The following is a 26,936-nucleotide window of genomic DNA, read 5'->3' as shown; positions in this document are numbered from 1 at the left end:
AACTGAATCTTGTAGTATTCCACTTATTACTGTACTTCACTCTGATGAGGAAATATTTAACACTCTCTGAATATGTTGCAGTTGCAAATCCAGTCAATAGACATGCCATGCTATACAGTACATCCCATACTTAATTAACTTCCTATCCAGGATGGTATGATGCTTCTGTTAAGATGAACTGATATGCCCAACCTTCTCACAATCAAAAGTTAATAAAAAAATTGAGGGATGTTGGTTTTCTAGTACTTTTCTCATTCTCTAGGATTTCTTGAAGATAATGAGAGGTTTGGCCAGACTGTTAGCAGGTTCCTTACTTCTTTTAAGAAGGAATCTATCTGGCCTTTGAGATTTGAATTCATTCAAGGCCAACAGATAATTCCCTATGTTTCTATCAAACCTGACCTGGAATCCTCTTCCTTCAATCAGCTCTTCATAATTGCCTACTGAAACATGGATTTTTTTTCTCAGAGAAGAAGACAAAATAGGACTTACTTGATTCTGCCTTTGTTACCTGTTAGCATTTTCACTGAGCAGCTAATATACTTTTTCTTTTCTCTTCCTTAAACACATCCGGGGGAGCTCTTTGTCGTTTTTAGTACTCTCAGTTCATTCTAAGCTTAATATTTCCCAATAACATTCTTATAATCTGAGTTATTTCTACATACTCTTCCTTAGACGCCTTTCCTTATTTCTATTGCTACAGATTTCTATAAAGATTTACAACATAGTATTTTCATTTTTTAGGAATTCTCACCAAATATCTCTATTTACCATTAGCTTTTCCTGCCAATGGAGGGATAAAGATTCTTTAAGATATAACGATTATGTATGCAATAACAGCTTTATTAACAAAAGTCTAGGTAACATACTGTAGAACAAGCATTTACAGAAGCTTTTGCTATTAAAGAACATTTAGGAAAACAAAAGTAATCAGAATAAGGGTCACATAACTATTTAGTAGAAATCAAACTATTGCTTTGTTATGAAAACCAAATTCATTATATTAAACATCAAACAGATGCAATAATAAGATGTAATAAAGCACCTGCTGGAACATGTGAAAACTTTTATATAACAAATATGTGGGTTCTTTGGTGAATGAAGATGCATATTATTACACTAATAGTTAATAAGCAAAGCAGAGCAGAATCCCCATAGTCTCAATAGACCAAGGCAGAGCTGCAGTGCATTCAGAATTTTTTTAATGTAAGCCCCACCATACCAGTGTATCTTAAAAAAACAAAACAAAAACAAAAATGTCAATCTACAGTAAGATACTAAAGATTTTCACTAATACACATAGGAAACAATACAAAATTGGAGTACAACACTTATGAATGCTTTTTAAAGAAAAATCTAAAATCTACAAATACAATTCTATACCAATTAACCTGTTAATTCTTATAATCCCAAAACTATAATTTGCCATTAGCCAATATACTGGAAAATGGAGACAGATCTTGCTCAAATACATTTTTAATTGCCTTCTGTCATACTAGGCAGGTTATGAATAGAATGAAGATAGCATTTAAAAATAAAGCAACAATCCTACATGGTCAGGTCAAAAATGGAAAACTGCCCTGCTGTTTCACTTAAATTGTTACTAAATTTAAAATGTTAAGAGACTTAGAAATAGCAGTACTAAACAAAAAGACCAGATTAATTTTGGGAAAGGCACATCTAAATGTTACAGGATTCATCTCGTGGAAAAAAATAGTTGGTGTAAAAAAGGGCCGTTACTAAAAAAATCAACTTAATACTAATGTAGTCTGAGTTTAAGCTAATCTAATTCTTTTTGCTTTAGTTTCAGAGGACTGTATAAGAAATGATAATGGTAAAGACACCCTCAAATCAAAATAGTAAGAAGAGGAAAAATCATGATTGGGGTATCATCTTTCTGAAACTCATTTGTGCCATAATTATTATAAAATATTCAATGATTTTTTTTTGTTGGTACATTATAGTCAGTCAAGGGGGAAACTCTGATCACAACCTTATTTTTTGAGGAAAAGAAGTTGGGATCCTAAGAACATGATTAAATTATATTTGATAATTTAATTAATTTATTAGCAACTCAATCTTTTTGTATGCAACATATAAGAAGTCTTCCACATAATAGAAACATCTGTGCACAAAATCATTTTAAAAACTTTTGGAAGGAGAAAGAGAAAAATGCCAATTAGTTAACTATAGTAATATACTTGAAGAAATTAATCATTTCAATTTGCATTAAACTTATTACAACATTTATGACAGTGTCACCCAACAAGTTATCCCCTAACTTATAAGAACATCAACCAGTTATTTCATGTGTAACAGATTATCTACGGGAATACGTTTTTTAGACCAAATGATTCAGGGCTAATACTACAAATGAACAGTAAGACAATTAAAATATATATTATGAAAATCCTTAGTACTTGAGTTAAAGTTTTGCTCCATTAAATATTCTCCAACAATATCTCAAGAACACCATCTTGAATGGCACAGTTTTAGGTATCTTACTATTTATATACAATGTATTTATATATCTATATATATTACTTCACAACCAAAAATAATTGCCCCCAAGAAAATTAATATGGTGTCTTAGCGCAAGTCCGGATGGGAAAGTACAGCACAGATTTTTATACAGCCTTAGCAAGAAAGCTATCTTTCATTCTGCATTATGGGTGTATTCACAAAATCATTCTTCGAACTCCACATTCACAGCAGAATTTTGCAGATTCAATTGGATATTTGGTACCACATTCATAACAGAATTTTGGTAACTGTGCAGGAGAATTTCCCTCACTGCTTTTTGAACTTCCTCCATTGACAGAAGATGAATAGTCTCCACTGTCGTATCCAGCTCTATGTCAAGCATTAAAAATTCAAAATAATAAGCATAACAAATATTAGCTAAAGAATATTTATTTCAGTGATCTATAAAATATTCCTTCTTCCCTTTTCTGCACAGTAACTTAATGGATTTTTTAGCCCAGGTAAGCAACCTCCCCAAAAGAAACTTGAATTCTACTAATATGTTGACTAAACATTCAGTGCTCCATATTTTCAGTGGAAACATTGCACCAATGAACTTAACTGAATTACCTGTAAGCACTTAATCTTACTAAGAATAGTGACAAATTCACATATAAAATGGAAACCAAGGACCAAAGAAAATATGAAATGGGAATTTTGGGGTGTTAGGATCCCTTATACTTTTAATATTGCTAACTGGTTTGCTCTGAAAGGAAAGTTATGTTCAGGGAACAGTTAATGATTATCAGCCAAGTATATTTTTCGCCCCTGTGTTGGTATATATGTTGAAGGGGCAGTACAAAATAGACATCTGGTTTAGTCTGCCACCTCTAGAATGTAAAACAGAAATGAGAAGGACTTTCCCAAACCTACTTCCTTGCTTTTTAAAATAAAATTTCCTGGGGGAAAACCTCTAGAATATAATCCCAATTCTCCTGTGACGTTATCTAGTTCAACCATTAGGAACCTGAATGGCTTTAATTTCAGTTAAGGCTCTGGAACTGTGGGAAGAAAAGAATAATGAAAGACTTACAAAAATAGAACTAGAAGCTACTAGTTTAAGTCAAGTTCCACAGCTATGTGGATCAGATCAGAATTTCTTACTTGGACAGTGCAAGATGCCCATTTTGTTGAGAAATGTTTCAATTACATTGAATTTTTTTACACAAAAGCTGTTCCCTTTATCCCTATCTCTGTATCTTTACTTTTATCCTCTTCTTTCATCTGCCAGTTACTTCCTCTTAATTAAAGTCTGAGGGTTCAAATATAATTTACCTGTTTGAATAGGTTTCAGTACCAAATGCTTTTCTTTTGTTTGCCATCATACCCGGACCGGTGCTTCGTGTCATATTAGTAGGTGCTCCCATCCGTGGTCTTCTTTGTGTTTTATAATGCAAAGAAGAAAGCAGAATAGGTGGGGAAGTGGACTGTCAGAATGAACATTCATGGGCAAACTCGCAGTTTAATAGATTAATGGGGATGGGGTGTTGATTAAAACCAAACATCCATTAGCTTGAGGGTTTATCCTAAACCTAACAAGCATGGCAAGGCTTGGTCAGAATGCATTCTCTTTTCTGCATCAGGTTCTGGCATAGCATCTCCCACTGGCCCACCTAATTACTCCTGTGATCTTCCCCATGTCTGCCAACATACAGCTGCTATAGATATTCCAGCATAGTATATCCCACTGTCCTGCCCATCCCATTCTTTCCAGTCTTCCCTTCCTTCCCTCCTCTTGCCTTCTCTCAGCTGTTGCTGATATCCCAGCATAGATATCCCTGTTCAGCAGCTTTTGCCCATTCAGTATGAAATCTGTTAGCCCAAGGTCCATTAAATCAAGGGTTTATAATTACAGTTACAAAATGGAGAGCGTCTATCACTAATTGATAAAGTTCAAGAAGCAGTCACTGTTGCTACTATAAATGCAAGAGTTTGCTAAAGGAAACTTGCAGGATCATTATTCACTTTTTCTGGCTTTGTCATTTTGTATCACTGCAATGAAACTGCTCAGTTAGTGCTTTTCGAAAATGCATAATCATACTTTTCTATTATTTAATATAAATCATGTCCTCTGCTTACCATGGGTTTGGGCTGTAGAATAAAAATATCAGTTACTGAATTATTCAAGAAACACTGAGACAAAACAAAGTTTGAGATTGGATACGCAGATCGAACAAATATTATTGAGCATTAAAAGCACTGTCTGTCACACTCAACTATTTACAATAGAACAGAACATTTTGGATTTTGCCAAACTCTCACCAACTTCAAATTACTGTCTGATTTCTATGTAAGATCAGAATTTTATCACTTAAAATTTCCTGCTTTTGATAACATTGTCTAACATTGTAGCAGAAGCTATATGTTGCCATCTAGAGGATAAAGACAAAATATTTTACTCTTTAGTGTATTTATAACTTCTTTATTATCCAATGATCGAACACATTTCATTTGTTTCATTTCAAAGGAGGAAAAAAAAACTCAACTGGAAAAAGAAATAGGGGAAGAATCAAGAGGCTCAAAATTTTCAGAGCACTTTAGGATTATTCAAAACTTCAAAACTATAATATCACTACAGACGAGAAAGCATTAAAAAAGATACTAGCATGTTAGCAAGCAGAGCCAAGGAATATAGCATACTCCAATCTTTTTTAGATGATGTCTGCACTTGTCTTATAAGTGGGATCTTTGGGGCTGCTACCCGAAAAAGTGAGTAGGCCTGGGCTCTCTTTCCTACCTGCTCTTCACAATATTCATAAATGGAGGTCTTCCCTTGCCATGAAAAATGTTATCACACCCTATTGAAAACTTGCACAAGTCGTATTATGGAATTCTACAAGAAGGTAGAAGCAAGTCAAAATGCAATCTCTCCTCTAAGGCATGCCAAAGGTGCCTAAAGAACACATGGTGCCAAATGATTCAAGCAATCAGATCTCTTAAAATAATGTCATCAATGTGTAATGAAAATCACTTGTATTTTAAATGCATTAAGATGGCCAATGGTGTCATAGAGAAATGCTATCTCAGGATTATAAGGAAATCCAAATACTGTAAATATTCAATAGTAAATCATTTACAAATTATTCATACTTGAAATCCATTTAGAACCTTAATAAAGCCATTCATGGGAACTGCTGTTTCTTGAGATACAGTTAAAAGAGGTATATTTATAGACATTTTGATGGCCACTGTCTAAATAAAAGCAGGAAGCAGGTTTGGGTGACAAATAACAAATGCAGCAGAGTATGGATAACTCAACAAATACAAGCCTTCTATTTATTTCAGAGGTGGCACAATTTCTAAGGGGTTGAGGGCTACAACTCAGCCTCCTCATGTTCTGAAGGAGGCCACTGCATGGCATGATGACATCATTTATTTATTTTTCAAATTTCTATCACTGCCCATCTCCCCCACAAAGGGGGACTCTGGGCAGTTTACAATAAAATCATTAGAAGTGGTGTGGCCAAACTTTTTGACCCTGAGAGAGCGAGCTTAAGAATGGAATAGAAGTAGGAGACCTTTATAAGGCTAAGATTAACTCAAATTTTTAATTGTCTCTAACCCAAAACCAGCTTCAAATCATATTTTGAGGTATGGCAAATGCAATTAAGGCAACCACGTGGGCTCATGGAGCCATACCCTGAGTTACTTCTGATTTCAGAATTCTCACTGCCAGTTAAATAGCATGACTACCATTTAAGGAATGACTATAATTTTTATTGTAAGCTGCCCAGAGTCCCCCCGTAGGGAAGAGATGGGCGGTGAATAAATTTATAAAATAAATAAAATAAATAATTCATTGATAGAAATACTCAGCATTCCATTTCCTCTAATATTCTCATCAAGAAATACAAGCTGGTTGGGCTTATTATCATCAGATTTCAATAGATCTGGGAGAAAGCAGGCTAACTATAGTTCTAGAAACTGCCAGTGCTGCACCTCACCCTGTGAACCCCATTGACACACTTCTTTTAAGAGTGTACTTACCCTATTTGTGGACTCGCTTTCATTAAGTTTTTATGAGCTGGAGAAGAACTCTGGATTTTGTTTCCCACCTGCCCACTTGGAGACAGTGTTTTATTTGCAGATGAACCTTGTCATGGAGACATGAAAAACATTGTTTCTTTCACTACAAGACTGACTTTTCACACTTAAACTATCAATATCCATATCTTTATGTTTAGTCGAAGACCCCAATACATAACCCAATACAAAAATTACCAGTAGAATAACACAAATAATACAATCATACCACAAAAAGTTGACTAGGCCAAGAAAATCAAGTTGATACTCAGGACAAAGCTAAATTTGATCTAACTTAATTATAATTTAATTAAAAATATTTTCTCTCTATGGATGTTATACTTCCCCTTTTCTTTCACATGAAGAATTACAATTTAGCAGCAGTCTTTAGATGGCTTTGGCAGCCACACCCAAGCTTTCAGACCACCACAGGATGTGTCCTCCTATCCTTTCCTGTGGGTAACCATTTCCCTACTCTTTTATACAAGATTAGAAATGCCACAAGTTTCCTTCTTTAACAAGCCAGGAGAAGCAATAGGGGAAAGGCAACACAGGGGCACAATCGAGACAATATATAGCACTGACTACCCAACTCGCTTGTTTAATCTCCTAGGAATCTTCATAAGTAGGATATTGACAACAGCACAACTGCCTTCAAAATTATACAAATCAGTTTTTAAAAAATGCATCTTGAGATTGTCATTTAAATTGTTAAGGAATGGTGGCAGAAAAGAACTTGAAGTGTTTGGTATGGTATATAATCACCTCAAACATGATTAGAACTTCATTCATATTCTGCATATTATATGTTCATCTGTCTGGATCAGCACTATCTATCCGACCTTCTAGCAACTTGGGCTGAATCTGTCAAAGATTGAAATTCCCTCTGCTTATGAGCTACAAGCGAATACCTAGTTATGAAACTCCAGGCAAAGGAAACACACATACACACACATGCCCATTACTTGGTTGTGGTAAACGTGATAAGGCTGGCGGTGTTATCCCTGCAGAAGGTATCTTCTTTACTGTTGGTGTCTTGTACTGAAATAAATATGACACCCATTAAACCAGTAATTTATCAGGTCAGATAAATAAACTTTTCCAGTCCTCCCACCTCCTCCCACAATCATACTGATTCAGTTGTCACTTTCTACTGCCTCATATTTAAGGCAGACTACCCACCCTTTTTATGTATTACAGTTAAAACATGTCATTTTGTTTTTAAAAAGCATAGTCACTCCCAACAAAGTGGGAGATGGCATTGCAATAAAACAATAATAAGCCAATAAGACATATGCATTACTTGCTGCTAAAGCACATCAACAGAACCACAGACCAATGGTCACAGTGTCCAGGAGTTATGTTCAACACATCCAGAGGGACACAGGTTGGGAAGATTGTTCTACACTGTGGCAATAATCCTCCAGTATCTCAAATAAGAGGGCCTTCCTTCCGTCCCTTACATCAAACTAATTAACAGAATGAAAAATATCCATATATTTAAAGCATGAACTCTAATCCTGAACTATGGCCTTTTGTACCCAATCTAGATTAATTCTATGTAGTAAAAGGGTAAAGTAAAATTAGTATTGAACTACATATGAAATGCATGGATTGGATTGGCTAATCTTTGTTTCTTATTTTCCCCTCTGAAGAATGGAAATGACTCTAAACTTATTGCAAGTAAGTTTGATGAAAATTGAAAATCTGTCCTGTTTAAATTATGGAGTCCACTACCATAAGGATGCTGTGACAGCCATGAACTTGGATAGCAACAAATGGGGATTTATATAAATCAATGGAAGATAAGCCTATCTCTAGGTAAATTATTTAAAGTCTTACAAATTCTGTTGTTACTAAATACTCTGTTATATTCTACATAATAAACGAGACACTGGGAAGACTTCCAGGCAAACAGGGTACCTTTGGAAAATAATTTAAGACAAAGTGATTATACTTTAAATTTGTTTGCCTTTTTATTTCTTTAATAAAAACAGCACAAGTAGATTAATATAAAGTATCCAGTTCAAAATGTTCAACTTCCTGTAAAATCTTATAAAAAGCAATCTGTATGGGCTCTGTATGAATTACTCACTCCTGGTTTCTTAGCCCCTTCCCAGATTTTGACAGACTGTTGTTGCTTCTTAAGTATCCAATCTCTCAATCAAGAAATATTACTGCCTAACTCCCTTTTTATTATTCAAATTTCTATTCAAATAGAAATTTGAATAATAAATAAATAAAATAAATAAAGCTTTCAAGTTGTAACTTAAAGTGTTTGATTTCAAAGAATGCTAAATTTAGGAAAGCAGTAAAATGAAAAGGACAAAATGATGGGCAGTAAATTTATGTACCTGTGTTCGAGCAGGAAGCTTTCCTTTAACTTCAGTAACCACTTTCCCTTTATTAGCAATACGTGCTGCCTGTTCTTTGCAGAAATTGATGTGTCGATCAGCTGCATTTTCATTAAATCGTCTCTGGCAGTATGGGCACTGAATATAATCTATATTCAATGGAAATCCATGTGACAGAAAAAATTAACGAATGGCTATTTATTACTTCACTCACTCAACTGACCAACACAGCTTTGCTCTCACAGTAGACTTAGAATTAATGCCCTAATGCCATTACATTTATAAGCTACTTCCAGCTAAAATGTGTTTGTGTGTGTTGCATCTTTCATAGGACTATATAAATTCTGCAGTGGGGGAGGGGGAGGTACATCAATCTCAACAATGTATATAATTATCAACAGTTACTGGGGATCTCCCTTATTTTCACTTTAGCCCCCAGCTAAAAGCACATGTTTTCACTCTATTTCTGTCTATCCCTCACAAATCTGTTTCCAGAAGATCTCTTACAGTCGTCTTTCAGCTTCAAAATTCTGAGAACAAGCAGGGAACACCATGAGCCAATCAGTCCTTTCTCCATCTGATCAACGGGAGTATTTAAAAGTATAGTTTCCAACTACATCCCACTCCCTGATCTGCTTCAGTTTCAGTGGTTTCCCTTCACCTCCACTCCATGTGTGCTAGCATCTTCCCATATATATTTTTTAATACATCTTGTGTCCATCTATCTAGCTGTTTGCAAAGAAAAAATAAGGTTTCTTGGGGGTACTGTTTCTATTATAAAAATCTCTGCAAATTGTGATGCAGGAAAGATACCAGCATTTTTGCAACCAGATACTTTTCACAATAGCTCTAGCTTCATACTGCAGTATAGAAGTCCCATGTACGTATGGGACAAGGGAAAAAGTAATGGCTGGCTTTTGCTCAGAGTTGGGGGAAAATCAATAATGGTGGGTTTTGTTGTTTTTTTAACAGTTGTAAAACTGCTTTAAAAAACTGGATTCAATGACATGGTTGCTATATTCCTTCCCTAGGACAATTAGATTGAACAAGGGCTTATTTGTGGACACATGTTGGGAAGTATGGTAAAGCAAGGGCAAAGCCAAAGAATTAAACCCATCCTATATTAACAGTAGGTTCCTTTCCAATTCCAGGTCTAAAAAGTTTCAGCGGGAAACCTCTGACAAATAATCAGGGCAGCAGTGACTCAGAACAGAAATGCCACTTTCTCTGCTGATATAAATGTGCAATTACTATCTGTATAATAATGTCAGATTTAGAAATGATTCCGTGATGGAGCGTTGGGAGAAGATGAAAGAGAATCATGACATTATATCTGGCCCTGCCTCATTCATTAAAAAAAATATAATTGAAGTTCTGCACATAAGCAAGAGAGACAGATATGCAGAATGGACATGATTGCTAGAACCCAGTCTACTTTTTCCAGTCATCCAGTGTTCCTAAAGATTTACTCTCTGAACAAAAATGGATTTCATATATAGAGATACCTGTCCTAAACAAGCACAGTGATCATGTATGACTTATATACCCTTAACTGCCTGCTCATTGAGAATTGATAAACTTAGGCAGCTACTCAAAAATAATATTGCATGAAGAGATGCCGCAATTTATACACATCTTCAAATTCAAATTATATACCAGGATCATAAGTAGGAGGTGGTGGTGGTGGTAATTTTCCACCTTCTTTAAGAACCTGATCTACTCCTTTGGCTGCTCTTATAGCTGCTATGAGCTCCTCGTGTTTTCGTCTCCAGTTTGATAGTTTCTTTGGAGGTTCTGGCTAAGAAGACAACACAGACAGCAGTCATAGTTTTGCAATGTAAAACAAGTGATTTCTTCAGCTTTGTACAGTATTGCAGTACTACAAACAACACCAGATAAGTACTGTATAAATAAATGTATTATTTTTAAGTGGGCTACCTGTAAAACTACATTTAGTTTTTGATAGAAACACTGACAGCAGTTATGAAAGAAAAGTAGGCAAAGTAAATTTAATATTCCATGCAAGCTGAACTCCAGGTAAGAACTATGCCTGCTTGTAATCACTTCCCACTCTTTTGAATGCTTGCTGTATTTTCCTGTTGTCATTGATTAAGGCAAGCCATTTTCTTATGTTCATTAGTTCAATATACTGTATAGTTAGGTGCTGCATTAAACTTCAAAGTAATTATTGTTATATTAAATTAACTGCTGCTGACATAGGAATATACAAGGAATACACAACTATACTAATTTAAAGTGTTAGACCTGCCTACTTTAAAACCAACAAAAAATATCTAGTACAAAGTATAGAATCATGTGTTTTGTATGTTTCTCTTACAAATGGAGAAAGCTAGTCTTCCGAGGTGCAATATTATTCTATAGAACACAATTGTATTACTTTCAGTTATCTTTAAAAAACCTTATCGCAGAAAATCGAATGCCAAAGTCTTGCTGTGTTCATAGCATCACACTACCCTGCTCTAATTTCATTATTGGCTGCAATTCTTCAGGAGTATGAGCTCATATAATAGCTTCTGTAGTTTATGGTAAAATGGTAGTCTCCTTCCATTCAAGCTTGACTTCTCCTGATAACTTAATGAACACATCATGCATTTTCAATTTTCTTGGCAGTATTGCACAAATTATTTGCCTCTACCTTCTTCCAAATCTAGTCTTCAGCCCTAATAAAAATAATAATAAACATCTTAATCCAGTACAGTATGAAGTTTGAAATCAGCATTTTGATTTGATTATATAGTTAAGAGATATTATACAAGATGTGCATTTAAAGCAATTACCAGTTCCTTAACCAAAGAAAAAGAAAAAAAATGAGAGTACATTATTTTGGATAAGTTCCTAAAAGCTCCTAAGATCATAACATATTTGCAACCAATATTACTATATTTCAGCATTTATGTACCTACCCGTGGCTTCAGAGGTTTTACTATGGAAATATCAGTTCCCTCTGCTCTCTGCCTGCTGGAGTCAAATGTTTTTCTTCTTTTAGTAGCAGTTTTTTGGCAAATGGGAACATGTTTTTTCTGTGAACAAAAAGTAAAAAAAAAAAAAAGGATCATTTGTATTTGGAAATATTTTTTTTCTTTCACTTACTAGCTCTCCCTGTCATGAAAAAGAAGCAAAGAGACCCCAGAGGATAAAGCTTATATTTATTATATTGCTTTACTTTACTCATTGTAAGGGCTTCGATATAGTAAATTAATAATAAAAAAATATAAAACAAAACCAAATTGAATACTGAACGCTTTTTTTTTTACTAATTCGCAAAAAGACAAAAATAAACATGATCCTGTTCTATACACATGACTTCTTGCATTTGAGTAAGCCTATCCTGTTAGTCAGTTTATTTTATGGAATGATTCATTAAGACTTCGTACTCAATTCTTAACAAGACAAACTGGATTCGAATTATTTAAATTTTGAAACTGGAGAATAACATGGAAAATTGATAGTCACTGTGTGGTTTTCTTCTGGCCAGCAGGGATCGACACAACAAGAACAGGTTAATTGCTCTCTTCCAAGATAAGGCAGGACAATAATTTTATTTTGTCCCCTGAACAGAAAATATATCAGTCACAGAATTAATCAGTTATAGAGAAATTCCAATTAAGCAAAATTAGGAAACCAATTAACTATACAAACCAACTATAAGTATAGGTCTAATCCTAACAAAAATCCCCAAGAGAGCAACTGATAGGACCATTCCTTACCAGCAATGGGAAAGGGTCAGACACAGGAGCGATTGCCTACAGAAATCACTTGCTTTATTTCTCCCTCCCCACCCCCACAGAGCAGAGAGACTGGATAGGAAGGGATTTCAAGAGCTGTTTGCGTAGTGTGCCCATGGCTCCCAGCCCTGGGCTGCCACACAATCACATTGCTTTTGATGTATACAAGGCAGTAAGCAGGCACTTGAACATTCCAAAGGGTGGGGGAGTGTTAGGAGGCAAACAAAAGCTGAAGGTGTGAAAGCGAGTCGTCTTGTCTCTTTCCAGCCAGAAAGCACAGCTGCAGTCACGTGATTTCCCACTTAGTGACCGCTTCACTTAGCAGCAGAGTTCCTGGTCCCAATTGGGTCATTAAGTGAGGACTACCTGTACTACAACTTCCAGGTCACTTACATTTTCAGCTATCAGAGCAGTATCATCAAGCATAGCACAGGTTATCCTTCCTCCAATTTTAAAACCACATTCCTTTTCTTCCAATCCAGTCTCCCTCAATATAAGTTCAGCATTTTGACTGAATAAGGAGAATACAGAGCCTTGTCTCACTTCTTTGCTGATTTGCAGCCAATCTGTTTCACCATATTCCATCTGGACTGTGGCTTCCTGTCCTGTGTATAGGTTTTTTATGAAGACAATCAGATGTTCCAGGATTCCCACTCCCTTATAGACATTCTACACTTTAATATGGTTGACACAATTAAAGATTTATAAAATAATCAATGAATGTCATCCACTCTATGTAGACCACAGAAAGGCTAAAACTGCTTTTATTAAGATTGGCTTCCTATATTGCTACTACCTGTATAGGTTCTTGCTTGCTTTAGCTGGGGAGCTGGGATGACTTAATGCCTTGGGTGACTCTGCTCGGAGTATATATTCTTAGAATACAATGCTCTTCACTCATTTCTCATAGGATCACATCCAACCTACCATTATAAGGCTGCTACAGGACTTGAGGGGCTATTGATATATTTAGTATTTTCTGCCCTGATCACTGTATTTATAGATGCAAACAACCTATTTGAACGCCTAACAGCATATGTCTCAGACAGATCCTGAAAACTCAACATTCATTTAATCTGTATCAGTTCTGTACCCAGGAATAGGATGGGTCATCAAAAATAAAGAATCTCTTGGGCCTATAAAAGATGAGTTCACCTTGGGCAAAAGTAAGGTTCCAATCTCAAAATTACTCTATATGAATGGAAAATCCAGTTTCCTCTTGATTGAAAGCGTTATGACCTCCCTCTTCCACACACCTGGCCAGAGTCAACACTATAAAGAACAGTATCTTCCATGTGAAGTTCCTGATAGGAATCCAACAAATGGCACCAAGGAAAGCTGCTACAAAGGCCTGTAATAGTAGTTTAAATCACAAATACGGAAATGATGAACCACTGAAGGAGAAAGGAGTGATGAACCTTTGAGGAAACATTTCATTGAGGATGGGTGGAAATGGAAGTTCCATGGTCTGGCAAAACAGAGCCCTACCAAGGTATTTGCTCGTAAGTCTCCAATCAATTAATTCTGGCAATTTCTCAGCTATCACCATGAAGACAGTGGTATTAATTTTAAACAATTTTTAAACAATACTACAGAGGTTATTTTCAATGGAAACAATATTGACTATGTATCACTATGGACTTTAATTGAGGGTTGTACCTATCTTGAATAAGCCTCTCCCTCCTGCTGTCATGGGAGGTGCTTACTTTTATACTTGTTGTTATGGGAACAAAAGAAAAAGGAGGAGGTAGCTGATGAGGGCAATGAGGAACAAGTGGAAGAGGGGAAATTCACTATGGAAGAATACTCTTCACAAGTCTGGTGAGAGGTTCAGTATCCCTTATATTACACCAAGTTCCATACTTGAACAGTATGTGCAGCCCACAGAAGGGTCCAGGAACTGACCAAATAAATGGAGGAAAAAGCATTATCTTCCCTAAGCCCTCAAATTACAGGAAAGAGTAACTGGGAGAAAATACCAGGGCTTCTGCCAAAATACAAAAGCAGACAGGACTGGGCACTTTTCCCACAAGTAAGCTCCCGCTCACCTTTGGTGATTCCTTGGGTCATGTCCCTGATGCTATGGCTGGAGCAATAAAGACTGTGCAGGCCAATATTCCTGTGTCGGAGTCCTTAGTTTGGGGAAACAGAGGGCTTGATTCTTTGTGATGTTCCCTGCACTATTTGCAATATCAGGTATGGAATAGCTCTTTTGGAAAAGAAGACAGAGGAGGAATTGAAGTAAGTGTTTTCCAAACAAGGTTCTGCACACGGTCAGTTTCTGTGTCCGGGAGACTCCTCTACAGGCTGAAGCGAACAAGCAGCCTTCCTGCTGCTGAGGCAATAAATTGGCAGCTCAGAGGCTTTTGCATTGTTGGGGCTCTTGACAGGGCCAGTAGTGACCAGCTGCTTCCCATTCACCCAATACATGATAGGAAAAAGGAGGGAGAGAGAGAACTTCTGCAGCTTCTTTTTTTGTTTTAAACCAGGCCTAGAGCTGGCAGGAAAAAAAAGCCCTGCTCTTCCCTAAAAAGCAGAGTGAAGGCTGATGGGGACATGCTCTGCCTTTTAAATAACAGCATATAACCATTCAATTGAAAAATCCCATTGATTCTCATCTTGATTTAAATAAATTCATCTGACATTATACTTATACTCACTAATGCAGTTGGAAAAAAAGTCCTTCCACAAATCCTGCATGGTAATAAGTCTTCAGGCTGTCGCACACTTCCATGATCTGAAAATAGAAACATTCACACAATTCTTGTGGTAATAGGAATCCTACTTAACATTTCTTTGCCAACACCAATTGTTATCATGCTGGTCTACTTAAAAATGGGCTGACATTGAACCTAAATTACAATTATAAAACATGTAATCTTGTGGATTTAATTCATAAATGGTCTTCAGAGATGGAAATGCTCTATATTTCTCATTTGGAAGCATAACGTTTTCTTTTTCTAAGCTTTAAGGTATTATAGAGTACTGATGAATTTACAGCCCTTGGAAAGGTTCCCTGAACAAATGAGGTGGATCAGTTAATCAAATAATACTAGACTATTGTATAAATAGCTTGAAGGACTTAAATGGTGAAATCAAGGAACTTAAAAATACAAGAATCTGGAAAGAGACACTCTTTATTGTATAGTCTATCAGGTTCTGAATGCCAAACTTTCCATTCAAAAAACAATACCTCATGTGTTTTCTTTTTCAAAGCTTTTAGCGATGATTCAATTTATGGGATAGGCTATTTTTATTTCTGATAAAAATTGTTTATCGGAAACAGAGCATAGCACAGCATTCAGAATGTTCTGGTAATTTTAAAGAAAGTGGGCAAGAAAATGAATTATTCTGGAAGCACAAGAAATGAAGTATTTTGGTCACAATGCAAACAGATATAAATGAATTACTAATAATGCACTGTATAACAGACTGAAGAAAAAATGTGAGAGTAACTTATGACACTCCATTCACATATAATTTGGATTCTTTATTGGGATTAACTGGAAAACCCATATAAGGGAAAGGGAAAGCATTCATTTCCTAGGTCTGGCAATATATTAATAATATCAATATGCAAACCTTCCTGTAGGAGATTTAAAATGACTGTTTCATTATCAAAGCAAATTTTTCTATTAAGCATATTATAATAGAAAACAAAGCTTCCCAAGCAATGCAAAGAAGCTGTAGGCCACAGCTGACTTCCAGTGGAATTTCAGTGTTAGTATTTCTCTAAAAAGAATGTGGAACTGGGCAGAAGTTGGTCAGTTCTGCAAGGATCTCCTACATTCCTAAACAAAAGAATCATTCAGATTGCTCTTACTGTAACTGCCCATACCCAAAAGATCTTGAGTATATGCTCACATCCTAGGTTTTCAAAGTATTGTTAAGCAAAATTTTGTTTATAAACTGATGTTTTACATTGTCACCACTTATGCAAATAAAAATCACCATTATTTCAAGAAACTAATTGATACCAATGATTTTCAACCAATGTAGGGGCATCTGTTATGTCCTTTTGGCATAATGGTAACAGACAGTACTACAGAATATTCAACAATTTCCTTCTGATTGAACAACAGCATTACTGTATTTGCTGTCAACAATCTCCTATCTCTGAACTTGTGCTGTTGGCAGATGTCCAACTGGCTGCAATTTGCCAAAAACAAATAATCTACTAGGAAGCTAAATATTTCATTTATTTTTCAATGATGTAATACAAAGGAAATCATGCATAGTCTTATATGCATGACCTTTCTATATATGTAGGGGCCTATGTGCAGAAATATAAGACACAAATACATTACATACAATGTCCACACAAACTTTTAAAAGGCTATTAGAAAGGAAGCTGGCACATTTGGGATATTAGATTCTCAGCCACAAGTTTCTGAGAAAAAAAGGAAGCTGGCAAATAGTTTTATTCATAATTCATAATATTACATGTTTGTTAGCCCTTTGAAGTATGCCAGTTCAAGAAACAGACATGGCAGGGATAACAGAAATGCTTCTGGGACCACAAGATCCTTGGCTTAAAAGATCTAAGAATACCCTCCCCTACTCCCAAAAAAATTGTAAGCGAGAAAAGAAAAATACCCAATGTATTTTAAAGAATCTTAGGTAATGTTGTCAATAATCGTCAGATTAGAACAAATATCCTTAGATTAGAACAAACTTCAACTCTTTAATAGGGCACTTACACTCATTACAGGATAGTTCAGCTTTATGAGTTTTGGGGAGCAAGCTAAAAGCCACTAACCTAAAAATATTTTCCAGAGAAAGCAAAGCAGTAGCTCAGTTATAAATCAATTATATATAAGAAACCCTCAACTAAAAGGGAAAATGGTGTTAGGGTAGGCAAATAAATCCCCCCCCCCGCTGTCCGCTTCTCAAATGCACTCACCCCATCCCTACATGCACATTCTCAAGGGAAAATAAACTGCTAGCTCAGCTACAAACATTTTGACACAAGGAATGCTGATTCAGATAAGGAGAGGTGTTGACAAGCAAGGCCATTTGAGAAAGTAACAGCTCAACAAAACTAATTCTAAGACCTCTTTGTTTAACATAAGTTACTGTATTCACCCCATTACCTCACCATCCTAAGCTCACCAACACACATTTTGCTATAACCCAATCAAACTGTTTGCTATACTGATTTAATGTATATTATAATTTGCATAAGTTATAAAAAGGGACTGTAACACCTCCCTCTTTAGGCTTGCATTACCTCCAGTAGCAATTAATAATCCAATCTGCACATCAATGAAGGTGTGCTGGTCTCTGGTTTAATGAATTCTACAATTCTCCTACAGCTTTCATTTTTCAAATATACCTGTGATCACTTCATGACCTAAGAAAGGCTTCTATTTCTTCACTGTAGTTTTTTCCAAAGTACACTCAACTATAGCAGACCAATGACATAATCAATAAGATCTTGTGTACCTGGGTAAAAATTCCAACTTCAGGATGTTGTAATACTTCCTTGAGAGCTAAATCAGGAAATATGACTTTAAATTTGAATCAAGCTAACCTAGTCAGAAAGTCACACTGGCCTTTTAACAAATATAAGACAGGCAGTCATAGGTACCACAAAGTAATAAATGATTAAAGTCCTGTAAGACTTTGCATATGAATACCGAAATCTCTTTCAGTTTTGGAAGTCTTGCACACGGTCTCATTTAATTCCCTCAATGTAGCCATCGTGCAAACATACACAATGACATCTGCAGGCCAGAAAACATTAGTGGCCACAAATTTACGGAAAAGTGATATGAATCCAGAGCCATACTTTATTTAGAAGCACACCACCAATGATGGAATTCTACCTACTTAATGTTATTAATGTAATTAACATTAAGTAGACAGAATTCTACCTACTTAATGTTCATTAATACCTTTTAATGAAATGAATCCAGCATTACAAGGGTAATAGTCTGCAACAGAACTCTTTTACTGCCTTTTCTGCCCATTCTACCCCAACTCTCTTTGTCTGGAGATTGGGACCCCCATGGAGTAGAACTGAAAAGGGTCTGGAGGGTGCAGAAATTTGGAATCAACTCCTTCTGTTCCACCAGGAAAACTGAAACATACCATTGGATTCCAGGTATTATTATTTACAACAGGGATGTTCAACACATGGCCAACTGTTGATGGGGAGCATGCACATTTCCGCAGCCATCTCATTTGCAGCTCCTAGAACTCAGAAAAGATGGAGCTGAAAATTTTATTAATGGCATTAATGGATAAAATGAGTGTCTTAAGCACTCACAGCACCCCTTAAAAACCCTGGACTCCCCAAGCTGGGCTGATTTCTCCTATTAGAGGGGTTTTACGAGACAAAATGAGTGTCATAAGCTCTGCAAGGCTTGAAATTCAATACAATAGCAAATTATCTATGGCTTTCTACCTTTTTAATCAGTCTCTAGAATTGAGCAAGATATTGGTCATCAACTGTACACAAGACCCAACCTAGCTTAAGACAGAAGCATCTTTTAGAACATTTCCAGATAATGTTAATTTCTGCCACTCAGTTGTGACCATCCCAACCTCACATCCTTTTGCTCTAAGAACTCAATGCGCCCTTGTTTGATACCCACACTATTTTTTGCTATATTGTGATACCATCTTTCTTCTGTGCACCACCATAAGAGAAGAATATAGAGAGATGACATGGCAAGTTGAACATGATCAATTATTTTGTTAGCACTAGTCTAACCTCATCACATGGCTTACTTTCCTTATGTTTCTGTTTCAGCAGGATTCAAACCCTCAGTTATGTATTCAAGTTTCACCAATTGTAACATAATTCAAGATACTTGAAAAATGGACAACTGAATCTACAAATATCTAGAAATCCTAAATAAATGCATTGCTACGCAAATAGGCTTTGGGGAATATGCTCCTTTGCTGTACAATGGGACTAGGTGCCACTTACAGCCTTGTAAGTCTCTGGCAGCAAGACTGCACGCAGCCCTGAAGTATCATGTTTGCAGCTCTCCAGAGTTTTCTGACAGTACAGTTCGTTGCCATTTTGAAGTGGGAAATTATAGTGCAAGTCTTAAAATATGTAGCTCACTTTCAAAACATTAAAAGAAAAACCCTCAACTTCTTCACTCCACTTGTGGCTCGCATATGTGATGTGGCCACACACTCTTTAAAGCCCTACAGCCCTTCCCCAAAATGTTAAGCATAGCCCATGGGCCACCAAAGTTTGCCTACTTCTATTGTACAACAAATGCTGCACAGATAGGGCCATGTATCACAGAGGAATGGAATGCAGGTGGAATTTTGGCTGCTTGGTTTTTTAACACAAAGACATTTCCGTGAACAGTCTAGGGTGTGGGCTGCCATAACTCACTCCTGCAGAAATCCTTGTGAAATTCTTAGTACAGTACTATTTTGCTGGCTGTTAAGCCTGATTTCAGCAGACAATATATAGAGGCAATACAGTGGAATCAGGGAAAGGCTGCTAAACATTATTCCAACTGTTGGTGTCCATGTCAGTGTGTTTGTGAATATATTAAGTCCCAAGAGAAAAGGGGAAGTTCTGCATCTTACACTTACTCCAAATATTGACTACATTCAAACAGGAAGAAAGAAAAGGCAACAGAGGAAACCTGTATAGAGTGCTGACAGAAACCATCACTGCATCCAACAGTGCTGGGAAAATTTTTATTCTGTCTCCAACCTTCACTTTTTAGGAAAGGCTGTTAAGAAGGTGGTTGGGTTACAATTTCAGAGGGCCCTGGAAGAAGTGAATTGTCTAGACCCTTTTATTCTGGATTTCAAACATAGATGTGGTATTGAGACACAGTACTGATCACACCTGTTAATCATTTCTGGTGAAGCCAGGATGGGAGTGGTGCATCCATCCTGGCCCTCCTTGATCTCTCAGTAGCCTTCAATAGCTTTTCTTCCAGACTGGCTGTGGAGGCTGGAAGTCTGGGGCATGGTGGTGTGGTTCTCCAGGGCTGGTTCCAGGTGGTGTTGGTAGGTGGAGTTCCTAAGGACTTTATGCTTTCTTTGCTCCTGTTTAACACCTACATGAAGCTGTTGGGTGAGGTCAATCTGTCAGCATGGGGTTTAGTACCATCAGTATGTTAATGATACTCAGCTATAGCTCTCTACCCAAGGCTATCAAGCTGCTTTCCACTGGCTGGACACTGTGGAGGTCTGGTTGGAAAAAAATGGGCTTCAGATTAACCCTAGCAAGACTCAATGGCTGTGGGTTTCAGGAACCCCCAGATCTGGGGAACTTCCATCTTTAGTTTGGGATGGGATAGTAACTCCCCCAGACAGAACTGGTGCACAATTTGGGGGTCCTCTTGGATTCTTGGCTGAAAGAGCAGGTAGTGGCTGTAGCCAGGAGGGCCTTTGCAGAAATCCTGTATACCAACTGCATCCATTCCTGGATCGTTTAGAGCAGGGATCCCCAACTCCTGGGCCACGGACCGGTACCGTGAGCAGTGGGCAAGCGAGTGAATTTACAGCCTGAGTGTTTACAGCCGCTCCCCATCGCTTGCATTACTGCCTGAGCTCTGCCTCCTGTCAGAGAAAGCAAGCCCATTGGCTGCTATCTCCAAAAGGCGCAAAGAAAAAAGAATAGAAGGTTGGGAAAAAAGAGGAAGCGCTTGAATCATTCCGAAACCATCCCCCCCGGTCCACAGAAAAATTGTCTTCCACGAAACCGGTCCCTGGTGCCAAAAAGGTTGGGAACCACTGGTGTAGAGGAAGGCAGAGGTATAGTTGGTGAAGAAATGCAAGGGCTGTTAATAAAAGAGACTGTAAATGAAATGTAGTCCTGGGAGACTAGTAAGTGTAAGAAAGATACTTAAAATAATCCTGTCTTGATTCTGCTTGGTGTAAGAGAAAACAGAGGGAAACTCTGGCAGAATACCCAATACCTTAAAGTTCCAGTAGTCTTTGCAATGTCTGTTTTCTGACTCGGCTTACCTTGTTGAAAGGTTGATATTGATCTTGAAATTCTGCCAGAGTTTCCTTCTATCATATCTTATAACATACAACATTAAGGTGGAATTAACTCTTTTTCTTCACTTACTACTTTGCTGGGCCTAATATTTCATTTACAGCTTCTTTTACCTGCGGTTACATTCCTTCACCATTATCTCTGCCTCCCTGTATAGACAGGGAGGCCTTGCTCACAATCATCATGCCTTGGTAGCCGCTTGTTTGAATTCCTGCAGTGCATACATGGGACTGCCCTTGAATACCATGCAGCAACTATAACTGGTCCAGAACCATGTGACACCACTACCTTGTCAGCTGCCCTGACTCCCAGAAGGCTTCTCGGTGCAGTTCAAGGTGCTGGTTACCTCCTATAATTTTTTTCATGGCACAGAGGTAGTTTATTTGCAGGACTGCCTATTTCTGATTATTTTGGATCTGACAGGATGGGCATGTTCCAGGTCCCCTCAATGAAACAATTCTCTGTTGCAACATCTGCCCTATGGAACAGCATACCTGACATTCATATTGCCCTGACCCTGTTGGCCTTTTAAAAGGCCATGAAATCCTGGCTCTCCTCCCAGGCACTGGCCAAGGTGTTAGATGAGTCCATTTTATGATCGTTTAGGGAAATCATTGTGGTTTACCTCATATTTATTTTTGTTTTTATTTTTTGTTGGTTGTTTTAACCCAGTATCAGCCACAAAGAGTCATCAGTTATGAGCTGGGTGGCCATATGAACTGATTAAAATAAATAAAAAAATCTCAGTTACTAAATGAAACAACTTTAGGATTGTTCATTAGTGGAGACTGGGCTAAAAATTGTATAACTCAATACATACAATTAATTTTATACTAACAGCTCCCTATATACTTTATCAGAAGTCTCCGTTTCACTAATGCTGAAAACAGATATGGAAAAAAATCCAAAGTAATATGTAAAGCACAGATTTCACTGTAATACAACCTTGGTTCAGTAAATGATGTGGCTTTAAAATATCATGTAAGCACTTCCATGTGTTCGTTGAATTTCTCCATGACAAAATGAAACTTGATCTAGTGGAGGTTTCTGTCAGTAGAATAGGAAAAAGTGGTCCTTCAATCCTCTGGAGCAAACTGAGGAGCAGAGAAGCTGCCAGGGAAGAAGAGATCTGTGAAAATTGTCTCCCTTTTACTAATCAAAGCCTCTATTAGATCTAACATCCTTTTCTAAAAATTAGAAAAGATGGTTTAAATTTTAATGTCTTTTTTATGTGTCAGAAAAACTTCTTAAAAGTTTTTCTGACACATAAGTGGTATCTACTTTCCTGTTATATAAGACCATCATTCTTATGAGTCTACTGTAGGAGTACTGTAGTACTGTAGTACTCCTCAAATAGTTGAAAGGGGCTTTCTTATTCCCCTCAGTTGTTTTTTGAAGGCTAAACATAACTAGTTCTCTAATCTCTCCTTGAAAATCTTAATTTCTAGTCCCCTGATCATATTCACTGCCCTCCTCTGACTGAATTCATTCCAATCTGTTTGAATGCTTTTCAAATGTAGCCCAGATCTAGACATAATACTTAAAGGGTGGTTTGACTCAGGCACAGTAGGGTGGCACTATTACCAGAATTTGGAAATTATACTTTTATTGACAGTACATAAAACTGCATTTGCCTTTTTTAGCAACTGTGTTACACCGTTGATTCATATTCAGTTTCTAAAGTCTATTTACAACTGTTACTGCCAAACTAGGCTTCCCCATTTTTACCTGTGCATCTGATTTAGTATTCCTAAGTGAATAACTCAGTTTTGTCTCTGTTTAAACTGAATCATCATCCTTTTAAACAAATATAAACAAATGATTTGCCTTAAAATTTAATAACACATATAACATCTTAGAGCAAACAGTATGTATATAATTAAAAGCTTTAAAAACTGTTGGAAAGGTCACAAAAGTTTCATAATGACATAACGAAGTCTTATACATGATATTGGCAACAGTATAAAGTTATTTGGAATGAAAAATTTATCACAATAAAGCAATAAATCATGTGCATTCAAGGCCAACCTCCTTCATTAAGAAAATAAACTGATGTTCTGTGCCACAAAAGGATTGGGGTAATGTTATTCATTTACTAGTTACTACATACTTTGCCTTTGTGTCTGTGTAAATGCTTGTATAATCCACAGGATAAACTCTGACCAAGAAGTTTGGAATTAGACAAAAACTCTGTGGGAGGCCATGAAATAAACAAACAAACAAACAAATAAAATGATGATACTGGTATCAATTGCTGCAAAAAGTATTTAAAGTTTTTTTTAAATTGTGGGGGATTTTTTGCATTGAGCACTTATGTATACAAACTGATAAAAAGGAAGATACGGTTTTGAAGGGACGGTCATAGATTTAGCTAGATTGATGTATGGTATTGTAAGGTTTGTTACCTATAATAAGCCTGCATGATTTGTTTCCAGTTGGCTTTTTAGTTTGCTTGGCTTCGTACTCTTAGTAGACAGGTTTTTCTGAAAACAGCACACTAAGAATCTGTTCTTGTCCAATAATAAAAACAATTGTGAAACCAAAAAACATCTAACTTTCATCCTACGTTCTTGACTTCGGCTTAGTGTAATAGTACTGCTGGTAGTTGGTCATCTTCAGCTCTTTTTATACCATTCAAAGTTCTCAATTTTTAAATATTAGAAATCTAAAACTTCACTAATACTGAATTTAATTTTATTTCACAAAGACACCAAAGGTTACTATTATGATAGCTGTCTCAGTGGAAGGAAGCAAGAATCCTGGGATTGGTGCATAGTTTCAAACGTTGGCTAACTCATGGTTTTAACCATTTTCCAAACAAAATAGGAGAAAGTTTTGATGGTGACACATCTTCAAGTGTACAAGACATCAGGCCTGCATATGCAAACCTGGTGTCCTGTCAGACCATGCTACTGGTCTTCCTAGACAAGCTTACTGACCATTCTATTCTCTGACCAGTTGTTTTGGTCATCACAAAGTAGGTATTGTCTGGGACAGGGCTTGGACTCCCAAGATCTCTTGGGCCTGCTTCTGCCCACTTTATTTACCCAACCTGCCCAATGCTATCATCTTTTCTTCTTCACCTGTCTTCTCATTCTCTCCTCTACTAGCACAGCACAACTAAAGGCCCCAAACTATCAATGCTCCATGGCACCCATGGTCTTGTGGGCACCAAGACTGTAAACTAAACTGAACTCAAGCTCAGCTGCTTTCTGTTTGTTCTGCTGCAATCACTATTATATATATTCTCCCCAAACACAGCAAGAATCTCAGCAAAGCTGAATATATTACAGCTGTTAACTGTTTCATACCACAATTCCTACATTCTCTTGTCATCAGCCATGATCAGCAGTTCATGGAATTGAAGTACAAAACATCTGGATGGCATCATACTGTGGTATTGGGGTGCAATGCTAATCAATTGATTTCCACAAATTGGCATATAGATAACATCAACGGTTCTGAAGAGAAAGATGTTTTCTAGATCAGGCTATTAAAAATGAAGACCCTCTCATTCAAATGGGATTGATCTACTCCCAAGCAGATTCACAGACTTGCAGCATTGTTGGATATACCTGATGTGATGCCTTGCATGGTGGGATCAGTTTAACAGTCTTTTTCCTTGTCAAACTCAATACTTTAAAAGAGTCCAAAGCCCAGCAATAACATAATTAGAAAGACCTCCGATTCTCTGATATTGAACTAACATAAAATATACATCTGACTCATAAAAAATACATTTCTGCTTTTACTACAAATATTTTAACATTCATACACACTTACATTGAAGATACACATTTGGAATTCATTTTATTGCTCAAAGAACTAGATATACTGTATGCATAAATCTCCATATAATTTTAAACACGCATTACCTAAAGAAGCAATCCTGTGTGCCAAAGTAACACCTACAGTTTTTCAGTATGTATTGATTTAAATGAAATTTAAAGAGTCTGCTCTTTTAAAATTTTTCTTAGTAAAAACACCTGCTCTTGCACCACATATAAAATAAAAAACATTGTTAATAAGAACAGCATTGCTTATTTTGATTTATGAAATAAAAGAGGCTGAAATTCAGTTCAAGCCAATCCACAGCAAAGAACAAAACAGAGATGCCAAGGCACTTTAAATAGCGTTGTCATCATCCTTAGCAAGATTAAATGAGGATTCTGTTGACTAAATGTGGGAAGAAAGCTTTGCCAAACCCAATTCCACTGCAGGGTAGGTTTTTCAAGCAAGCAGAGGACTTTTTCCAAGAGTAAATGGTTTAGGCCTTCTCCACAAATGACAATAAAATACCACCCCGCCTTTTTTTTTCTTTGCATCCCTAACGCAAATATGTACTTACATTAAATACAGTTCTCTCAGGATTTCCATGCTATATTCATCATATGATGTATTCTAGCTCCCAACTATCCCTAGCACCACTTCTGAAAACACGTTAAAAAAAAAGCAAAAAAGAAAGAAAGCGAATTCACAGGCATCCACTCACTATTTTCATGCGGCTCCTTCCCCCGCGATTACCTGTGCCCCAAGTAGCTAATGAACCGCGTCGATCATCTAATCAGCACACACAGAGTTCAAAACCTGACCTCAGGGTTCAGCGTAATTGACTTGCAGGTTTCAGAAAAAGAGGCGGCGCGAATCCCACTCACTGGTAGAAACTCACCTGCCATCTCTCCAACCCGTCTAGTTAATCCCGCTTCAAAAATGACCGCAGGGACCCCAAACGCCCCGGCACTGCCCGAAGCGTCGCGGGAGGGACGGGGCAGCGGCCGGAGTCGACACCCAGCTGACACGCCCAGTAACCAACGGGACGGAGACGCGCCTCGGCAGGGCGGATGCAACCGCTCGGGAGAGCCCAGCCCCTCCACCGCTCAGCCCCTTCCCGGGAGAGGAGAGCCTCCTCCCGCCTTCCAGGAGGGGACTTCGGCATCAAAGGAGCCCTCCCACCTTCTCCCCTTTCCCCCCCTCGCCGCGAACGGACTCGCCGCTGCCCCTTCCCCGGCGCCCAGCGCCTCCCTGTCTTCCTTCCAGCCTGGAAAAGCGCCACAGTCCGCGGCTCTTCCGCGCGGGAAGGACACCCTTCTCGTGATCCCCATTCTCACCCTCCGGCTCTTCCATGGCGCGCCCCGCCAGACTCCGGCTGCCGGCCGCTGCTGTAGCAACACGGCCACCTCCCAGCCGCTAACATTCCCGGCGTCTATTGGTTTCCCAGCACAAGGATGGGTGGAGGGCGGCGCGGCGCGGCACGCAGTGCGGATGGGCCGGACTAGGCTGCGGCTCCGTCTCGGTTGCAGC

The 26,936-nt window shown here is 37.6% G+C and overlaps 1 protein-coding gene across 1 annotated transcript; it reads right to left on the bottom strand.

Annotated features, from left to right (window-relative positions):
* Positions 1 to 803: 803 nt before the first annotated feature.
* On the bottom strand, positions 804 to 26,936 carry ZC2HC1A (zinc finger C2HC-type containing 1A). Its single transcript, XM_063299971.1, has 9 exons — positions 26,744 to 26,936; positions 15,307 to 15,383; positions 11,825 to 11,941; positions 10,557 to 10,698; positions 8,901 to 9,049; positions 7,512 to 7,587; positions 6,511 to 6,616; positions 3,799 to 3,900; positions 804 to 2,853 (listed from the first exon to the last, which is right to left on the bottom strand). The coding sequence occupies exons 1-9, from the start codon at positions 26,757 to 26,759 to the stop codon at positions 2,679 to 2,681; spliced, it is 960 nt and encodes a 319-aa protein (XP_063156041.1). The 5' UTR covers positions 26,760 to 26,936; the 3' UTR covers positions 804 to 2,678.

The sequence above is a fragment of the Candoia aspera genome, chromosome 3 (genome assembly GCF_035149785.1).
Source record: "Candoia aspera isolate rCanAsp1 chromosome 3, rCanAsp1.hap2, whole genome shotgun sequence".
In the NCBI taxonomy this organism is placed as follows: Eukaryota; Metazoa; Chordata; class Lepidosauria; order Squamata; family Boidae; genus Candoia; species Candoia aspera.
The sequence above is the reverse complement of the archived record's forward strand: the minus strand, read 5'-3'. Positions and strand labels throughout refer to the sequence as shown.